The sequence below is a fragment of the Pseudopipra pipra genome, chromosome 4 (assembly GCF_036250125.1).
Source record: "Pseudopipra pipra isolate bDixPip1 chromosome 4, bDixPip1.hap1, whole genome shotgun sequence".
Classification (NCBI taxonomy): domain Eukaryota; kingdom Metazoa; phylum Chordata; class Aves; order Passeriformes; family Pipridae; genus Pseudopipra; species Pseudopipra pipra.
Window position 1 is genome coordinate 69,385,576 of NC_087552.1, and position 21,632 is coordinate 69,407,207.

At 39.1% G+C, this 21,632-nt stretch overlaps 1 protein-coding gene across 5 annotated transcripts in view; it reads left to right on the forward strand.

The window, feature by feature from the left end:
* CTBP1 (C-terminal binding protein 1) overlaps window positions 1-20,336 on the forward strand; it is a 150,682-nt gene extending 130,346 nt beyond the window's left edge. For 4 of the 5 annotated variants that reach the window (XM_064653461.1, XM_064653460.1, XM_064653457.1 and 1 more), the window contains 5 exons: window positions 3,444-3,658; window positions 7,492-7,622; window positions 9,758-9,885; window positions 13,093-13,210; window positions 18,865-20,336. In XM_064653461.1, coding sequence (XP_064509531.1) covers window positions 3,444-3,658; window positions 7,492-7,622; window positions 9,758-9,885; window positions 13,093-13,210; window positions 18,865-19,051 — 779 coding nt within the window. In that variant the 3' untranslated portion in view covers window positions 19,052-20,336. The remainder of the gene's footprint in view (window positions 1-3,443; window positions 3,659-7,491; window positions 7,623-9,757; window positions 9,886-13,092; window positions 13,211-18,864) is intronic. The other variant, XM_064653456.1, reaches the window with a different exon arrangement.
* Window positions 20,337-21,632: the final 1,296 nt, after the last annotated feature.

The window sequence follows — 21,632 nt, forward strand, 5'->3', positions numbered from 1 at the left end:
CCAAAGTTTCAGCTTCTCACTTATCCACTGGTCTAGCCAAGTTTCGTGACTCACTTGCCTTCTTTCCATCACCCACTCTCTTTTCTTTGCCTTCTCTCATGCATATTCCTGCTTTGACACTTGGTCTATCCTCCTTAATCCTATTACTCTGTACTCTTCCTTTAAAGTTAACCCCATCTCTCATCCTCTTCTTGTATTGAGCTTGAAGATAAGCAGAGACTCGACAGCCTAATGCCTCCTTCACGTGCCTGTTGGATCCCATCCCTCATTGTTGTGGTGTTTGGTTAGACCCTGAGCTCCTTAGGGCACAGCCTCTGTTTCTTTCTGGTTTTGTGAAGTGTGGGATTCTTTGAGCATTACATATATAATAATATCACATCATTAAACAGCTGTCTTTGTCACTTTTAATCTTTATTACTATCCAGTGTCCTATATTTGAAGTGATGCATCACAAGTGTTGTTAGTAAGCCCTGCATTTAAAAGAAAAAAGCTGCCTTTCCACCTTATATTTAGACATATAGGATTTTTTTGAAGAAAGAATATTTATGATCAGCAGCATGTAAGTAATTGAATGGATAGGTGGACCTGGTTCTGCTCTAATAATAATTTTATAGCAGTGAAGTCACACTCCCTTCCCCTTTCCTTCCCAGTGACAAATGCTGATGACTAATAGCTAATGCATTTCCTCACTCGAGAAAGGTGAATTCTTCCAAGTTTGTCCCCACATCATAGTGAATCTCATCACTCACTTTGTCTTTCCTCACATGCTGTATTTTCTCAGCAGTCCCACAGTCCTACCTAGATGTTGGCCTAATTACTAACCTGCATTATAAGACAGTAAGGCTTAAGAGTTGGATGGTATTACTGTCCACATTGCAGAGTTCTCCAAGAAGCAGGAAAAAATAGTCATATTCTCTATAGCAGGGAAGAGCTGCTAAGTGAAAGCACTTTTCCTTTCCACAGAAGCCTTCAGGCAGGTCATCAATGTTTCCATGGTATCAAGGTTGTTCTATAAAACTTTGTAGTACCAGCATAGGAGGAGTGTTCATTGCCCAAGGGCTGAGCAGGGTCACTGACAACTGCAGCTTCTGTACTGTCACACTCAGGTCATTGGCAGAGTCAAGGTCAGAGACACCTACAAATTGGGACACTTGGGGGAAGTTGTGAGTCTTGTGGGGAAGTGAGTGGCTGTAATAGGAGATTCGGGTGTTTTTGAGTCTCTCTTTTCAAATGATGCATGGACCTTGCTAGAACTTTGTATAAATCTCTAATTTCTAAAATAGGCTTTTGTTGCTTTCTGCTTTTTTTTGCAATTGTATGCAACATGCATTTTCTGCATTCTTCTCACACCACAGAACAAGAAGTTCACTCAATGTTTTGAAGTTAAGATTTTGCCTTCCCTGGGAGCAGCCATGCACATTCATAACAATTCTATATGCTCTTAACATAGAGTTGTCCCAAAGCTGGGATGATTTGTGTGATATATTGCTTGTGAGCTGCTGAGGTAGGTTTTGAGCTACCCCTTGTGCCCAGGAGTCTTCTACTTTACAACTTTTTTTTAGAAAGGTTAGAAAGCATTATAGGTTTTGTGGTGTTTGGATTTTAGTTTAGAAAGGAATTGGTGAATTCTGTGTGTCCATCTCTGTGTGTGTGTAATGACTGAGACTAAATATGAATTGTCAGTTGCAGAAGAGTTTTATCTCATAAAATGATTGTAATAGGACAATTCTCGTTAGAAGTACAGGCATGATTCCCAAGTGTTTCAGAAGGAAACTTCTGTGCCCATTGAAGAAGGTTTTGGTTTATTGGCCTGGTTGCAGTGAATGGGGAGTGTGGCTTTAACTGGAGAGTCTGTTGTGAGAGATTTCACTGTCGTGAATCCCCTCAGGTATTAGTGTTGTAAAGAGTGTAAGAAAGAGCAGATGACAGAATGTTGCATGTGAAAATGAATGGAGCTGGAGTAACAGCTATTTGCTTTGTTAAAAAAAAATAAAAAGTGTTTACAGTTGTGTGACTGATTCCTTAAGCTGTTAACATGCCAAAATTTGAAAATAATACAGTGTTTGTGCTGAAAATTTTCTATTTCAAATTTACAAAAACAGCTTGGAAAGCAAATAAATAACGTGCATGCAAGTACTGAAATAAAAGATTTTGAGGAGTATTTTAACTTGCTGTCCCCAAAGAAAAGCAAACAGCCCCTATCAGGTTGACATACTGTTTAATATTCCAAGCACATCTGTCACTAAGCACTGCAGAATTGCTGTGTTCAGGTTAAATGATCAACAAAAACCCTTTCTTCCTATGGCTTCTTAAGTTTATTCAAAGAGAAACTGAAAAGCAGAGGGAAATCCCTTCAAGCACAATTGGGAAGAGATGGGATTTCCCTGGGTTAATTTGATGCTTTTTTGAACAAACTCAGATGTTACGAAAGAAAACTTGTTGCCTTTTTCAGTTTTTTTTTTTTTCAAATGAGACATTATTATTATGCTTTGTCAAGTGATGCTTGAAACATCTTTATCCAACATTTGTAATACTGTAATGTGAGTATTTAGTGCGTAGGCTTCTAACTTGAAAAGTGTGTTAGTTCTCGCTCTTCAAAATACCTGTAACTCATCAGGTGTACTCAGTGTTTTTCTCTGTGTTTTACTGGTAGTGTGTCAAAGGGAAATAACACAGCCCCTGATACCTGTGGCATGGAGTCATGCCCATACAGCAGTTTTGGGCACAAGTCTTGAAATGTGGCAGTAAGGACAGTGGAACAGAAAGGCAAAGGTCAATGTGAATACCCAGTGAGGCAGCGCTCTTCTTAACTAGTGCCATATGATGAATGGTGTTTATTTATCATTTAGGTAGCTGAATAAAATTGATTTTAAAGCCTTCAATGACAGGATTCTTGTAGGCATTTTAATGCTGGAAGGGTGTTGCTCAAAATGAGAGAAAATACTAGTTCAGAAAGGCGATTCTGTGCATTAAGAATGGTCGTGCTTCAGATTAAACAAATTATCTTTCATTGCATCCATTTTTGTGGATTAATTTTATAGCTTTTTATTAAAGCCAGCTCGTTTGACACGGGTAAGACTAAGTCCTTGGCAGGATGTGTTCACAGGCAGTGGTGTTTTGCCATAAACAGGCCCAGCAGGCAAGCCTTGTATTACACAGATTATTACAGATTACGTGACATCTTCTGGCATTCCAGATATCTGGTTACAAAAGGTGCAAACCTCCTGCTTTGTTTCAAACAAGGCAGTGTGAAACAGTCCAGATGTATCATTTCTGATCTTAGTGATGATTTGGAGTGGGGTGGGAGCTGCCTCTGTTTTCTGCTCTTCCACTTGCTGTACAAAGCGTTATAGTTTGATACAAGCATTCCCTTTAGGAAGGAGGAGACTACCTCACACCAGCTGCTCCACATCTGTTCTCATTGCATGTTTGTCTTGTTCTAGGGCGTGTTGGGCAAGCAGTAGCACTACGTGCCAAAGCCTTTGGCTTCAGTGTGATTTTCTATGACCCATACCTCTCGGATGGCATGGAGCGTGCTCTGGGACTGCAGCGGGTGAGCACTTTGCAGGACCTGCTGTTCCACAGTGACTGTGTTACCCTGCACTGCAACTTGAATGAACACAATCATCATCTTATTAATGACTTCACCATAAAGCAGGTAATAATCTCTGTGGGCGCCCTCCACACCGGTGCTGGTTGCCAACTCTGTGTAGCATTTATTTATGTAAATAGGTAGATTCTCATTTGAAAGAAATTTCTTTCCCTTTTGCTGATTTTGTAATCATACAGGATTATAGTTGATTAGGAAATAGCTGGTGGCTTTTGTATTGTTGCCTTTACTGTCTTTTTGGCTCGGTAACATTGCATTTGCGGAAATAATTTGCTCTTCTTAATGTCGTTCAGATTTAATAAAGTGGCCTTGATGTAAAAGTACTTTTCCTATGTCGTGGAGTAGCTACTTCCTTTACATGTGTATTTTCAGGTAGCAATTCTGCCTTTCGCTCTTGTTCCTCAGTTTGAGTTCTTTCGATGCAATTTAAGGATTATGACTAAATGGCTCCCCCCTGTGCTCAGTCCTGATGCTCACAGAGCACTTCATGGATGGAGCTCATTTACAGCACTGTGTTATTGGGAAAAATAATGTTTCTTGGAATTAGTACTATCCCCTCCCCAAAGTTTTAGGTAATATTAAAATAATTTCAAAATCTGGGTACAGTAAGTGCTCTGTTATTGAACTAATTTGATAGTAAGTTTTTTCATTAAATGTTTGGCTTCTGACTCTGACCTCAGTGTAGGTGACAGAGAGAAGTACGACGCTGAGATGTAATAATGGAGACAGTGTTCAGGGAAGAAACCCTAAGATAGAATAGTTGATTTTGCTGTTCTTCATATACAGTGTTGTATGTGTTGGTAACAGTGGCAGCAATGACAGTAGCACTCTTTTGAAGTAAAATCATTACTCGTCTTCTGAGAAATAGTTTGCACCCACTACTCCTGAACTTTAGAACTGAAATACTTACTGAACATGTTCCCCAGTCATGTAGGATCGTGGCAGAAAACGGACAGTATAACACACTTCTTGATTTGAGAGTTTAAGGATTTTGCAAATCCATCCCAACATAAAATCAGGATTTGGGATTTAAAATTCGAAAAAATTAAGAAGCTTAAAATGAAACCTCTAAGAGAACAGAGCTCTGTCACCCTGCTCGGAATATTTCCTTTTGTTGTGTGCCTGTGTACATGCAGTGGTTATTACATGGTTAGATGTCTTTGCAAGCAGACATCTGGACCCCAAACAGAATCACACTGAATTCAGTGGGACCACTGAGCAGTGGTCACTCATTATACAGTAGATGTGAAACTAGGGCCAGTTTATCACAGGAAGTTTTTGAGTGGAGGTGGATAAATGTGTCAAGCTTTGGAGAAGGCTTAGTGCATTATTCAGAGAAACAAACAAAGAGAAGCATGTTAAAACTGAGTAATACCATCTGAAATGAAATGCCTATAATAAAATCTGCACTGGAAAGTATATTGCAAACATCTATCTTGCCATTTGTTTCCTTTCATGATCAAAGCAAGGATTAAAATGTTAGAAGACAGTTTTTGCTTTGTATAAGAGTTTGGGTGAAGCAGTCTGTACAGTAAAAGCAGATGTGAAAACCATAAAATTGTAGCACCTCTGAATACTTAGTTTTTGTCTCCTGATCATGATTTAGGCAGACAGAATTGGCCTAAAACTTCTAGAGAGCATTGCATGCCACTTCTGTCCCATATTGCATGTTCATGTAATAACCAATTTTTAAGCAACATACACTGAAGTCTCACCCTGAATTTTTGTTTAGAATCTGAAATTACATAACCTTAAATGTGTTTGAATATTTGGTGTCAGTCTTTCAGTAGCTTTTCTCTTGAATTAGTCAGTGTTCTGCCTAGCCATCCTGCTTGTCCTTGTAGTCCCACAGTAGCTCACAGAAGTGTTTCATTGAACCTGTGATAATCAGGTGCTCTTAAGAGAAGCTGAGGTCATCTTTTAGTGTTACAGATTTGAGAAGAAGACACTGCAGTTAAAACACAATAAATTTTAGAGCAGCTGTGCAGGTTTAGAGTAGGTAAATTTAACAGCTGTCAGCAGTTCTAGCTGTGAAGCTCTTTCAAGCTTCCACCCATTGTTAAGGATCATCTCCAGCTACATCCACCCTGGCAGTTTATCATGAGTCACTTAATTCATTCCCACTAGAATGCATTTATGCAGCCATATTCTGTTTGATTTGAACTTGTCTTAGTACTAGTTTTAGAGTTTTGTAAATAGCCCTAAAATGAAAACTGGAGCAAGGCTGTTGGACAGACTGGACAGAAGATTTTATCTAGGCTCACTTCAGTGAAAATGTTCAAGTCCTTCAGAGGGCATATAAATTCAGCAAGCTGTACTTTAAACTCAAGTTACCCCTTTGCACAGAGATGGGAAGGGTATATGAGCTCCCATGAACCAATATGACACAGCAGGTGTGATTGTCTCTTTGAGCCCACCTGTGCTTGTTTTAATAATAATTCTCACAGCTGATTCAAGTGTTGGAGATGCAGTGGTAATTCCCATAAGGAATGTCATGATGTTTGTTAATAGACCAACTTAAGATCTTGCCCCCGTTTCTTTTCTGTTCTAATTCCCAAGTTAATTACATAAAACTGAGAGAAGCATTCTTTAGTTCTGCTCCTGTAAGTGGAGTTTGGTTTTGCTGTACACACCAATGGATGGTTCTCTGCTGTCCCAGGAATCTGCAAATGGAGAGAGGCAGGGCCACAGTAAACCTAGAGAGTTGGCCAGGAAAATATGGTGGTTTTTTCCTTATAAAATACTGCAAGCATAGGTATGTTGTACTTCCTACGATCTTGTAAAAACAAAAAAAATCCTCGTAGCTGACTTTCATCCAAACCTCCTTGTTGTTCCTGAATTTGGCATTTCGAATCAGTCTTTCAGTGTTAGGATCCGTTTACGTAAGATTTAGTTTGATGTGTAGGTTTCAAGTCAGTGTCAAAATGTTGGGGTTTTCTTATTCGTATGGTGAGAGACGGAGTCAGTACAAAATGAGATTTTTATAATTCATCTTCACCATGGTTCCTGCTCTTCATACCCTTTACCTTCATGCACTGAAGTGTTTGAGACATCTGGTAAAAGATGAAGTGTCAGGGTGGCTGGAACCAGGATGTAGTAGTTTATGTTTTTTTTCTGTACCATCTCTCTTATTTAAGCTGCCACTTTGTTTTCAAGTTGTGGATATATTGTGGTGTAAATTCTTGTAGTTCTCCCCAAGCAGTGTCATCTACAATGCTAATCTGCACAATGCACAGCACAGCTTCTCTCCTGGGCACACAGCGTTCTCAACCAAATTCATTTTCATGCCTTTTAATTGAATAATAGAAGAATTCTTTAGGCCTTTATTTGAAAAGTCTCACAGGGGAGGAGGAAGCTGAAGTAACAAAAATAAATAATACATACATCTACTGTGTTTTGGCAACTAAAGGGAAAAGTGTTTGAAAATCCAGAAGCATTGATTTCTCTGAAAAAATCATGTAGGCTTTTATTTGTGTGAAAGTTGAAAGCCACAAAGTATGAATTTGTTTAAGAATGTGCTGTAGTTTCTGTCTCATGCAATTTCACAGTGAAAGAAAAAGGCATAAAATGATCTGTCACCTTCATATGCTCAGTTGTATCTTTTGATCATGTTACTGCACAATATCTGAAACAACGCTTCTATTAAAAGGCACTACTTACAAGAAACAAAAGGTTATTAAGTGCTGTGAAATAGCATTTTATGTTAGAAGCATCACATTTTGTGGTACTTTCCAATGGAAAGGGAAGACAACTGTGTTACAGTTTAAACCAGCTGAATAGCCTTTGTTGTAATGGATGCTTCTTTTGAGTAAAAAATAATGCCACAACGATTTTATTTCATTTATTTTTATTTCATCATTCTTGTTTTTAACTTTCCCTAGATGAGACAAGGGGCTTTCCTGGTCAACACAGCTCGAGGTGGGTTAGTAGACGAAAAAGCACTTGCACAGGCCCTGAAGGAAGGAAGGATACGAGGGGCAGCCTTAGATGTACATGAGTCAGAACCATTCAGGTGCTTTTCCTTTTCTTTTCTTTTTATTTCGTTCACTTCCTTATTTTTAAGTCTTAGTGCATGATACAATCAACAGCAACAAGTAAACTGAGTTTTCCGTTCATTTGGTAGCTAAAGACTCCTTAGCAAAGCAACATGACTCTGTGCAGCACTGGACTAATGCAAATGTAGATGGAGCTTGTGTATGTGGTCTGAAGTGAAAAAAGCCACATCCAAGATTTAATTCCTAAAAAAAAAACCCAAAATCAGTGGGTTTATTTAGTAGAAGCAGCAGAGGCTTTGGTTCAAATCCTGGATGCGCATGGCTTTGGCTGTGGCTTTGAGGGGAGTGCACCTTTGTCATTGATGCAGCTCTGGAGACAACTAATATTGATGTCTGAACAGAGTTTTTCAAAGGCAAAGAGTTGAGATGTGGTGTGAGAAATAACTGCTTTATGACACCTTTCTGAAGGAAAAGACATATTTTTGTCCAGATTGCCTCTGCAGGAAAACTATAAATGTAATAGGTCGCAAAAAAAAAAGTTAAGGAAGGCTGTCAGAGTGCAGGTTGTGTTTTGCTTTACCCTTTATTCAGGGGAGTAGTAACTCTGCTGTCAGTAGCAGGGCTGATAGCACAAGCCTGACTTTCTGAATGACTCAGAAGTCCAGTGTTTTAAGGCAGAAATGTACCACTCCCCTAAGTGGCACTGGCACTGCGATATCTGCACTCCTAATCAGAAATGAGCCTATTCATATGTCCTTGAGAATAGGCTGCTGTAGCTTAGTCCTTGTGTGTGACAAGCCTTTTTCAGTCTGGACAGGGAGAAATGTTAATTTTAACTGGAACAATCCACAAAAGTTTTTGAAGAGAAACAGATACAGGGCAGGTTGTAAAGACTGGAGAGAGGACAGTATCTCTCATACCAGCTTGGGGCTGGGGAATAGTAGCTTTGAAAAATTAGAAGAGCGTCCCTTTAGTCAGAATTTTTATATCTACTGAGGCACAATGCCACATCACAAATATTTAATTTTATTTATGCATACTCTGCATTCATTTACTCCTAAATGTAGTCATTACAATGCAGTAGTGCTGTGTGAAGCCAGAGTCTTAGCAGCTCAAGGGACTTCCAGCTCCATACATTCTTCCCGATTCCGCTCTCGGATCTGCACGAGCAGCCCGTTGCACCTCTAGGAAGCCCCATTTACTGCATGGAGATGCCATCTGCAGAGATTCAGTTGCAGGATTACAGCCACAATTTCCTTTGGCTTCAGTGCTGCATGTCTATCTGATCGCAGCATGCAACTCTTTAGTCAAGAGTTTTGCCAGATATTTTGATGTTTATTGAACTACAGATGAAATCTATCTCTTTTTTGAATTATGACCAACTCTGAAAGCACGCTTTTGTCTTAAAGTATTTGTTCTCCCGTTGTTACAGTTGACTACAAGATTATTAAAGCTGGAAATAAATAGGAGGAGCAAGTTTCCATTATTTTCAGTTTCTTTACTCTGTATCTGTGATAACACTTTTACACAGATTCATTGCCTTCCCTGAAAATCAATCTGAAAAGTAAATTTCCTTCTTTCTGTGGCGTTTCTATAAGGGAACGGGAAAGAAAAAAATTAGTTAGAAATAATGGAAAAATAACAACTGAATTATCAAAAAAACTTGTGTGCTGATGGTCACACTTCTGATTTGAAAATAATTGTAAGATTTTTTTATTTAAATGACTGAATGTCACATTGACTGAAAGAACAGAGCTTTCTTGGCTAATGCAGTAAAAGTAAAATTGTGATGAACTGGACAAATGGAATGGCATCCTGATTTAATTTGGGTTTTGCTTTATGCATTTCTGCCCCAGAACTGGAGTGGCAGTGGCTGTAGTTACAATAAGTGCATTGGACAGAAGCTAATGTTGCTGCTATACTTAGGTTTTACCCTTTGAGTCTATAAAAGGTGATTGTTGCTTATTTATACCATGAGTAGTGTATTAAATTAACTGACAGAATTAAACCCACCGAAGAATAGAAATGCAATTCTTTTCTGTTGTAAAAATTAATCTGTGTGTGTACAAATCCATCTGGATTCCCCTCCCCTTTCCTCCCCTCCCCCCCCAATATTTTTTGTCATTTGATCTTGTTTTAAATCTTCATTTAGCTTTAGTCAGGGCCCCTTGAAGGATGCACCAAACCTGATCTGTACCCCACATGCAGCCTGGTATAGTGAACAAGCCTCAATTGAGATGCGGGAGGAAGCAGCACGAGAGATCCGAAGGGCGATCACAGGTACTGACTCACCTTATTGGCTCCTTCCCTGCCTCGCTCTTCTTAACAAACCTTTTTTTCTTCAGTCTTGGAAGATGCTGAAAAGAACCAGCCTTAGGTTTTGTTTGCCATTTCTAGTATTTGGAACATAGAAATGAGCAAATGCCCACTAAGTCTGTTCTCAGAACTGGAACAGGTTGTTTTGGAGGTTCTTTGCAATTACAAAGGAAGGCAGGCACTTCAAAATAAGTGCTTTTTTCGTATAAGAGAAATGTATTTAAATGTGAAAAATCTACTGCCTTTCTTCTTTGTTGCATGTAAGCATTGGCTGCAAGGCATCCTGGTATTGCTGGTGTCTTTATTAGCTTTTCCTGTGTTCCCCCTTATACTTGGCAGGAACAGTTCTGATTCCCTACGTCAAAGTATTTTGTTGGGAGGTTATTCTATTTTAGATGTTCCTCTCTTTAAAGCATTGCTAAAGAAGCCTGGCATTTTAAAGGGCGAAGTGTCTTTGTTATATAACTACCATGTAATTGTAAACTGCTCACATAAGAGAAAACAGTTATGTCTCTAACATGCACTGCTAATAAATAAAATGAGAAGACTGAGCCATTTGGCATTGGTTTGAATCCCTTGTAGCCTAAAATAAAAGGAAGGATTTTCATACTGGAAAATGATTCATTAAGCACTAATGTTTTCTCTTTAGTTGGACTTTGCTGTTTCCCCCTTGGCGATACAGTCTGAATGCTCTGCAGACATGCAGGGCCATCTGTGTCACCTTGAGAGTAGCTCAGTGCCAACACATTGCTCTGCTATACAAAAAGCACTGGCAGTAGCCTTCCCTCTGGCTTGTGCCTAGAGAGGCCGGGCAATTTAGTTTCATTTATAGCTTGTGCAGAAAGAAGATTCTCCTGGATGCTAATTAAAGGCCCCTCTTAAACTCCTGATCTGAATTGTCCTTTACCGGACTATTTCGCTCTGTTTTAGAGGTGACCTAAAGAACCTGACCATCCCTTTGCTGGAACTGATCCCTGTGCCAGTACTCAAGAACTCCAGCAGTACATTTGTTTGTCAGGGTGTTGTATAACTGTTCCCTGCTCCCAGATAACTCCGGGAGAGATTGTACGAACCATCATCCGATACCTGCTTGAGGGAGGATTAATGTGCAAATAAGCGTTAATAGGCTACGGTCTGAAAACGAAATAAGAGCTATCCAGAGCTAGTTTTATGTTAAATTTGTGCAGTAGCCCAAACATAGGTGCCTAGGAGGGCAGACCCAGGATTCCTTAAAGTGTGTGATTGTGCTCTTAGCAATCTGTATCACTGATTTGTGTCGGGGGCTGTCAGCACTTCAGTGTTTGCATATGGTTTGTAGTAAGATCAAACAGAGACCAGCGTTAGGGAGGTGAGAACGACACTGAATTGCTGTGAAACATGTAGGAAAGATACAGGATATGTGAAATAAAGATGGATATGTGAAAGCCATAGGGGAACACAGCAGAGAGAGAGTGTAGAGAGGGAAAATAATTGGAAAAAGGTGTGCAGTAGGAATGTAGACTGCGGCTACCATCTGACAATAAAGACGTTAAGTGGTTATGCTGTTGCCAAAAGGTCAATGGTGTTGTGATGTATAAAATAAAAATAATAAGCAGAGATTAAATATCTTTAAATATCTTTTTAAACTTGAAAGCATTCCAAGTATGAAATAAAGAGGACCACTGAAAACAGTAGTGGAAGCAAGGGGAAGGTGAGCATGGCAAGTGAAATTTTAAAATAAACAGATACTGCTTTTAAGGGGAGAACTAGTAGAACATGCTTACAGAAGTTAGCAAAATGAAGAATGAGAGGGGCAAAGAGGAAGGCATGATTAAGAAGGATAAACATCAGAAGAAGAAAGATACTGTTTAAATTTGTGGACAGTTTTGGCAGAAGTTGAGATGGATGTGTATTTCGGCTACATTTAGAATATGATTTCTAATCAGGAGAATGGTAGGAATCTACCCATAATGGGGGCATGTACCTCATCTTGTCTGATACTGAGGAAAAAAGAACCTTTTCAACTTGTGCACAGGAGATGTGACAAGTTTTGTGATGTCAGTGCAAGTCATGGAGTAACAAGTATTTGATGGTATCCACTACGCAAAAGGCAATTTTTTGACAGGCTTTTTTACTACCTCTTTGTGACCAGGCTGATGGATAGAAAGAGCAGACAAAGAGTAGTGAAGTCCTTAATCAAATTTCCAATAGGAAGCTGAAGACAAAAGCCTGAATTCTTTAATGATGGAGCGTGGTCATTTTTTGAAAGTGTTTCTGGAGTACCATTGCCAACAGTAACAGGGGTGGACCCAAACTTACCTCTTTCTACCCCTGTTTGTGCAAATGCACAGTAAGATTGAACTTTAGAAAAGATACATTAAAACAGATGTCAGAAAAAACACTGGCTCCAATTGATCTTCCTCCCATTGAAATAGGTGGAAATATTCATATTGCCATGAACAAAATGTGTTATATCTGTTCATGTAATTTGTTGCAGGGGTGGAGATCTGCAGAAGACAGAGAGGGTTGTCCAATTATGTGCTGAATCAGGTTGACAGTCTTAAAACTTCAGCTATACTTCAAAGGTTAAGCAAAGGTTTTGAAGACATGAAGAAGGGAAATTCTCATGTATTTTCATTTTTTGTAGGAATTAAAGGGATGGCTGAGGGTTAATACATGATAGTAAATAAATGTGAAGAGCAGTTGAGATAAATAAAGGGAAGATCAGGAGGACAGGGTGTTGGTCATATCCAGGTTTATGGCAGAATTCCATTCAGAATCCTACATTCTTCACTAAGTGTTTTTACTGCTGTTACAAATGGAGGGAAAAGGAGGAAACTGATGTTAAAGACTCAGAGCAGCAGGCTGCATTATTGAATTTGAGTGGTAGTCACATTCTATATTCAAGTTACAGCTTCATGGAAAGCTTGAATCTTGTGGATTTGGGTTTTATTGAGACCTTGTTTGCAAGACACAAAGAGAGACAGAGAAATCAATATTATGCAGAGTATTTTGGCCATTATTAAGTCCCAGGCAAAGGAGAAACAATGAGGATCGAAACCAAGCTCTCACTGTAATTTTACATATTTATTTAAACCTGCAAATATTTTTTACTATTTTTAGCATAAAATTAAGAGCATAAGGCCTACAATTTTTGTGTGTATTTACTTCCTCTCCCTCACTTCATCCTAGGTCGTATTCCAGACAGTCTGAAAAACTGTGTTAACAAAGATCATTTGACTGCAGCTACGCATTGGGCCAGCATGGATCCTGGAGTGGTTCATCCAGAGCTTAATGGTGCTGCATACAGGTAAGAGTGCTGAAGATGCAGGAGAAATACCTCCTTAATTCAGATGGAGGTATTTGAGAATAGATAGAAGACCTTCCTATTAATAAATGAAGTGGGTTTGGATTAGACACCAGCTGTATTGTTTTCATAATTGTTGCATTCAGGGGAATAATCTTATTTTGCTGGTTGAAGTCAGTCATGCTGTGTAAATATGATTCCTCTTATAATCTCTTTTGTTTGGTTAGTATATATGAACTACACACATTTGTTTGTATATTCAAGTAAAACAATTCTGGTCATCTCTGGTGAGCGCAGTGGAAATTTATGTTTCTTTTTGCTGAAGGTAATGATGCAGCAGTAGCTTGCAGATAGACTTTCAGTAATAAACTATTCTTATGTTGGTTTGTGGCCTCCAGACACAAGAGTAACTCAGTATTGAAAATAGTGAAACAGCCTGTGGTGATTATGAAAATATGTTTAAAATAGCATTTTCTAAATTGTATGTTTAATTTTTAAGCAGAAGCATTTGAGGGACTTGATCTGTCTATTCTCAATCAACTGTGAAAGCAGGTCTTAATAATTAATAGAAAGGGGCAATTTTTTACATTGAACATGCACATTCCTTAGTTACTTTGTTTGCTTGAGTCTCTCTCTGTCCTTTATCCCTAGCAGCTGTTCTAGCAACAGATTTTTCCTAGTAGCCAGCTTCAGACAGTTTTTATTTATGAAAAACATCTGCAGTTTTTTAATCTTCCAGTATGGTATTTACACATAAGTAGGATGAAAGTGGCTGAGAAAGCTACAAACAGATGCTTCCCGTGATGCTTTGAGGGAAGGGACAGTGCAGTCCTTCCTTTATTTTGTCATACCTCTTTATCCTAATTTTTCCCCTGTCCTTATTCATTCAGCCACCTTATCTTTGCCCTTCTTTAGGAGCTTCTTTACCCCGTGCTTTTAATAGGGAGAGGGATCCCTGGTTTTGTGTTACTTACTCCATATGGGAACCCAGTTGTGCACAGCTGAGAAATGAAGCAAAGCTCTTCTGTCCCAGTGACTTGGAACAGTCTCATCAGAAAATGATGGAGAGGTGGTGGGGGAGTGTCACCACCCTCTGCCATAATCCCTTTGTCAGTAGCCATAAGTGCACTAAAGGAAAAGAATAACTTGGATTTGGTCAACATGTGTTTTTCTCATGTAACATGAAGATTTATTTTTGGAAAAAGTACCCATAGCCCCAAATATCTGAAGAAGTATGGTTTTATTTGCTTAAATGAGGAGGTCAGGCACTTGTGTTCTCCTCCACACAGCCTGTGGTTTCACTGACTTCAGTTTGGAGGAGTGAGGGTATGGCTGAGTGTAATTGGGGCTTAAAGGCAGGTGTTGCTAGACTGGGGGTAATAACTCCAACTCTGTCATGGCAGTTAAGAACAGGGTTCCATGCCCAAATAAAATGAAGGTTTTTGTTCTCATTTTGGGGGTCACAAGTCCAGCAGAAGCAGGCTTCACAGCCAGAAATTAATTTTAACTTAAGAATGTTTTGGGAGTTAATGATTTACAAGGTAAAGACCATATGTGTTCAATTTAAGCAGGATAAACGCAGGGCTGAATGACTTTTTAAGACATTGTTTCAGTCAGTTTTTTCAATAAAGAAAATTCATTGTAAAATTCTGACTTCACAATTACTTTCAAACACAAAATAAAACTCATTTGGGGAATTTTGAGGCAGACATTAACAATTATAAAATAAATATGAAAAGCTTCTTTTTGCAGAGGTGATAGTGTTTGAATGTGGGTGAAAGTAGTTATGTGCAGTACAAAATATGCAGCACTTGAAGCTCAGGTTTTATGAAGAAATTGGTTTCAATAGCAGTGTTTGCTGATGCTTAATTCCTACCTGGATTAAGTACAGTGTTTGAATTGATTGTTTAAACCAAATTTTTCCATCTTTTCTTTGCAGTCCAAGATTATGTTCAGCTAAGTGAGTTCTGGAGTCTTTCACAAGGCAGTATGAAGTTTCAGATGTGCTAATAACTGTATTGTAGTCATGTAATTGCATTAGAAGATAAAACCTGGGATAATAATTTATATGTTAAAAAATGCAAATAGCTCTTTCGGTGAACTAAAACTAACGAGGCTGTTTTATTCTGGTTATATCATTTACTTGTATTTTGATGTAGGACAGAACTCTCAAATTATCAGATATTATCCCCAAGCCAAGAGCATTGAGCATTCGTCAGCTGAATATAATCTAGATCTGAATATCCCCGTATTCTGTGGGAAACAAAACCATTTACTGTGCGAAATGCAAGCTGCCCTATCAGCACAAAAGGTCATGCAAACAGGACCTATCCCATGAGTAAAGATTCACAATATTCCTGAGAAGGAATTACTTGTAGTGGTCTTGGTGAAGCAGCATAATATACCCGGGTCTTGTGTTATTACTGTGTGTTTGTTATCGAGCTGCCTGTTAAATAACCCCCTGCCATTTCCTGTGTCACAGAGCAGGCAGGTCATGGGCAAAGTGAAATTTAACAGCCAGTAAACAGTGATTGTACTGTTTATAGACATGTTGACATATCTTCCTGCCCTCCAACAGGTAGGAGATGAGAAGGCTGAGTGAGGGTCTCAGCAGCCTGGTCTAGAGGAAGGTGTCCCTGCCCAGGGCAGTGGGTTGGAATTGGATGATCTTTAAGGTCCCTTCCAACCAAAACCATTCTATGAATAGTATCTATGAATACTGAAGAGGTACTCGGATGACAAGAGCTGGATTTTGGTAATTCAGAAGTTATTTCGTGTTGAGGGACTTTGCTGGTGATTTTCAGACTCTGTAATGCATGATAACAGCATGCACTTAAATTTTTAACCTCTTCAGTTTCTCAAACAGAGCTTCACATAGTTCAAGGTGCTTCTGCACTTTAAAAAATACAGTGGATTAACATAGAAATTAAAGTTACCTTTCATTGTAATTAAGAATTACAATGTATCTTTCTTCCTAAATTAAGACTACGTGGGGGAAGGGGAAGGAGAAGGAACGCTCTGAAGTAACAGAGGAGGTGTAATTGATCTCTTGCTTCTGCTTTTACAAAAATTTAATTCAGTGAACATTTTACCTGGAAAATGTCTTCTTGCTGCCTGAGGAGGAAGATAGGGAGAACTTCATGAAGTGCTGGAGGGAGTATATTTTCTGGTTAAGAATAGAGAAGCATTAAATAGCAACAAAAGGGAAGGTTATATAGAATAGAAATGCTCGTGGGTAGAGGCTGTTGAGTTTTTGCCTTCTTTTCAGAGGTAGGATTTGAACAACACTGATGATTAAATTGAAAAGAGACCAAAATTACGAAAAGAGACAAAAAGTACAAAAAGAGAATAGCAAGGTAGAGCTAGGAGTTGTCAAGTAAAATACAGTTTCTGTAGAGCAATATGTTTTCTGTATTTTGGCTGCTGCCACAAACAATTGCAGGGCCTCTTGGCGTTACTGAAAATCTGGAGGAAACCTGTACCTGAGGAGAGGTACTGGCAGGTGGAGTCCTGGCTATCATAACTTGGTATGCAAGGGGAAATTTCATATACAGACTGTGTAGTTTGAACTGCTTAATGTGCTCATGAGGTAACTGCTAATGCTCCTGATTCAGCACTGTCCATTTTCACAAGAGGAGGCTCTGGGTTTTCTTCCTGAGGAAAATGCAATTGCAGAATTTGCACTCTCCTTGACTGTTCCCAGCTCCAGTGTGTTGAAGCTCCAGGAATATGTTGTTAGAAAGTAGAGATTATGTTGGGAACAGCTGCTGTGTAGGACTTCTAAATGGAAGTTTATGTCATGTTGTGTTTTGCAAAGCACCTAGAGTAACAGATAAGCTGTTTCAAAATTAAATTAGAGCAAGTAAAACAATACTCTGTCTGACAGTTTTCATAGGAATTGAAGCAAATTTGATTAATAAGATTCAAATGGAGTTACTGAAACAAGCAACTAATTCCATTAGCAACTGCAAATTAATTCTAAGGAACCTCTCTGGAGAAGGAATTAGCATAGGAAGCCCTGTAAATACGTGTACAATTGGGAACAAAGTTATCTGGCCTACAGGTGGTGTGATCTGTCACATCCTGGTTTTCCATGCCAGATTGCAGTCAGCCTTTTGTAAAGAAACTTTCCCAGGATGACCAGACCAGTGTGTGGTGTCCTCGTTGTCCCTGTGCCATGTTGGATAGCCATGCTGAGCCATGCTGAGCCCCTCTGGCACAGTGTTTGCAAAAAGCACTTCCCATGATGTTTTCTGTGGTGGAATCAAAAAGAACAAGTAAATGTGCTTGCATCCAGCTTTTTTCCTCCTCTGAGTTTTGTGTAAGTTCTGCACTAATTTTCTGTCAGTTTGAGGGGAATTTAGGATGAGCAGCACAAACATCTACTGCCTTAGAAAAGATGCTGCGGAAATGGGGCAAAATTCAGCATTAAACTCTTTATCAGGTGAAAATCAACAGCAGAATAACATGATACTTGAAAAAGCTTGACAAGCCTACAAGTGCTTTTTCTCCCATGCAGCCCTGAGTAAAATACTTGTGTAGCAAAAGGTGCTTTGAGTGGTAGGTTTGTGTGCTTGGACTTTCAAATGGATAACGCTCCCTTTAGGATGCTGGGGTGAGCAGAATAATCATCAGGAGAGAACAAGGGATGGATGTGCAGCTTTGTGATGAGGAAGGGAGGCAAAAGATCAATGTCCAGTGTGACATAACTTGCAAATAGGTATTGAGGTATTTGACTAAAAAGAAAACATATTTTTATTAAATTCATGTGTAGCTGTTGTTTATATGCAGCACTGCGAAATGCCAGTGTTCACCAATTACATCTGAACTTTGGGATTGAGGCAGTAGATTTGCAAGACTTTTTTTAGCCTGATGATGTCAGATCAATCATAAAATCAAGCTGAATAATTTTTTTTTTTTTGTTGAATTCATAAAATATTTAGGTCTCGATGTTTCTCCAGATAGAGTAAAAAATCTTTAAAACCATCCACAGTTTTTGTGTTTGCATCTCTCTTTCTTGCAGTGCGCCTGAAGCACCTGTCCTGTGTATAACTAGGACTGGTTCTCTTTCAGACAAGTGCAGTGGCAAGTTTTATGCTGAAGAAGTTACTCAGATTCAATAGGCATCTGAATATCATCTGAGGGTTGTGGGAGTATAATTGCTTTTTTTGGGGAGCTATCACAAAATTAGGACTGCAAGAGTAGTATAAAGAAATACTTATTCAAACCACAGCAATGAAAATTTAAACCTTCTACATGAGAATGAAAGGGAAAAAAAACAACCCTGAAGGTCAACTTGAAGAAAAGTCGTAGAGAACAGATATTGCACAGACCCAGCCAGAATTAATTCTGGTTGAGGTTATGCTTTGAGAGGAGCAATACTTCCAGATTTTTTCCTTTGCTGTGCTGTCACTCACGCTGTTAAATCTGAAGAAACAATCTAGCAAACCTTTATTTCTCATTCAGGTAAAATACAGCATCTCCTGCTTTGTTTATCAGCATCTGCATATGGCATCTCATCTGGAGCTTAACTCCCTGTCTTTGTAGCTGCTCTGAAAACAAAAGAAGCGTCTCTGTAGCTCTAGGAGGAGACAGAGTGGGGCTTTCTGGTGGGTCACCTCATGGTTTTAACGTGTGCTCCTGTTTTCTCCTCCCAGCAGGTATCCCCCGGGCGTTGTAAGCGTGGCTTCCACTGGCATACCTGCAGCAGTAGAAGGAATAGTCCCCAACCCCATGTCTTTATCACACGGCCTCCCTGCTGTAGCCCACCCGCCCCACGCTCCTTCCCCCGGCCAAACTGTCAAACCAGAAGCCGATAGAGACCACCCAAGCGACCAATTGTAGCCTACGAGAACAGCATTCCCAGCATCGGAGAGCTCAACTTCAGCGCGTGGAGAAACAAAACAACAAGACAAAACCCTGGATTTTGATTAAAGGCAAAAACCATGAACTTACAGGAGGAGACGATTATTGTTTTAGAAACTGGTCCAATATACAGTATAAAAGGAAAAGGTGGGAGACAAAAAAAGAAGATTTGGAAACATTTTTTTCCTCCGTATAAATTGTAGTTTGTCCCTGTCCAGTGGACTGATTCACTGTTTCTGTGTCCTATGGGTTCTTTGTTAAGCAAGAGAAGTTAGTAGTTAATTATATCATGAATGTACTTGTCTGTGTACAGTTTTTAGAACATTAAAAAGGGTTTGTTTGCTTAGCTGTCAACAAGGAAAAACATAAGGGAGGCATTCAACAAACCAGTTTTGAGATTAAAAATCCTTTCTTTTATATTTTAAGACATGCCCAAAAATGAGGCAGTTGGCAAACTTCTCAGGACAATGAATTTTTCCCATTTTTCTTTCTACGCCACACAGTGCATTGTTTTTTCTACCTGCTTGTCTTATTTTTTAGAATAATTTAGTAAACAAAAGAAAAAACAGTTTCTCCTAATTTTGGCATGAATTCCCTTATTTCAAAATGAAGACAACCTTGCAAAGAGATTTTGAGGAAAAAAAAAAAGGTTTTGTATAAACGAGCGTTGTGCTTTTTGTCACCAGTTAAAGTATATATTATTGGTGGTATCTGGAAAAGGCACTAGACTACTGAAAAGTAGCAGCATTTCATTGCCTACATTGATTCCTTCCTGGTAATGTGGTAGGCTAGCAATATTTTTGGTTAAAATCATGTTTGTGACTGTAACCATTTGTATGAATTATTTTGAAGAAATAAAAATCCCAGACAACTATCATATGTGTAAAAATTTTTATTTCTAGTAACTGTTTATTCAACTTTTATTAGGTTTCTTAGCTGTAATTTTTAAACAGATGCTGTCAAGTATTTCATTTCTAGCTTTACTTTGCTCTCTGTTGTTTGTAATACTGTCTTGGAAGCTTGAAAAATAAAAAAAAAAAAGAATTCTTTCCATACCATTTTTCCCTTTACATTTCGTAAATGTTGATCTTTTTTCCTGTGTTTCTAATGGAGTTTGAAATTAAGATGGATTTTGATTTGTACACCGGCATCATCAGCTACAATATGGTAACAGCATTTATGCCACCACTGTGGGCAGAGCAGAGGAGGTACAACAGCAACACAACAACAATAATAATAATAAATGTCTTTTGCCGAAGTCCAACATGAGAAGTGTCCATTGTTTTATTTGCTTTTGTGATGATGGAAGTGTGCAGCAGGATGTAATTGTATTTGCTATATTGCAGGAGTTTGTTTCCCTGAGCACAGGCAGAAGTGTGTTCAAGGCAGGTTGGATTTCAGCTGGATGCTGTTTTGGCCTTTCCTGTGCTCCTGGATAAGATGTCCTTCATCCCTGCACAGTTTAAAAAAGCAAGACAGAACAGTTTAGCTGCTGCAGGAAGGAAATCCATGGTGGGCAAAAGTGAACATGGACATGAACCTCCTTGGTGCTGTCTTGTCTGTTTGTTCACTATAAATCTGAACTAATAACAGTGCCCATAAGGTTGGTGAGCTGGTTTTATGGGTTCTGTGAAAAGCTACTCTCCCCCATTCCTGCAGGTCTACCGAGCAGCCTCCACCTCTCTTAGGGAACTGGTAGGAGGCTGTGAATCAAGAAAGACTAAAGTTTGAGGGTCTGTACCCAAGGAGCACTATAGGAAGTGAAATTTTGTCTCTGTGGAAGAGTGGCAGGTTTTTGCCTTGAACATTTAGAGCTAAAAATGTCATCCATTGCAGCTTACTTGATGGTAAAGCCGTTTCTGTTCCCTCCATGAAACAGAAAACAGCCCTAGTGCTGCAAGCTTTTCCAGCAAAGGCACTTCTGAGAGCTTTGTTGCAAAAAACCAAATGCAGTCCCCTGCTGTTGTAGTGGGATTTCATATTTCAATGGCAATTCATATTTTAGGGTTAGGGTTAGCTTCGTCAGGCTGAAGTTGCTTTTTTAACATTTGTGAAACAAACCTTTAACATCTGGCTGCAGAGAATCGCTGGCAGTCACATTTGCAAGAAAATCTCCCAAGGAAAACCAAGAGGGTTTGTTTTTTCCTTGGATCAGTTTGGACATGGCTTATGTAAGTCAGCTTTGTTTCTAGTGGATCAATACACTGATGAACTAGAAATGAAGGCACTGGTATTTATTGTGTGGCTTTCTTGGGCTCAGTTCTGGAGCTTTTGAGCCATTGGCACAAGCATTTTCAGTATTTGAGCTCAAAATCCTGTGCTTACAGGTCTGACAGGGCATTGCCACTGCAGTGGTAATGTGTTTAATATTTTTATGCTGCTCTTTGAGACATATCTGTTGGTCTGACTGATGGAGAGTAATCCAATTTCCTGCTTCAGAAAGGAAAGCCATCTAGGCAATGACAAAACTGATAGGTACTGACTTTTGGGTTATGGTCTGAAAAGCTAAATTAAAAAAAAAAAGAATCTAATAAAAAACCCCAAACTTGGAGTAAATGAC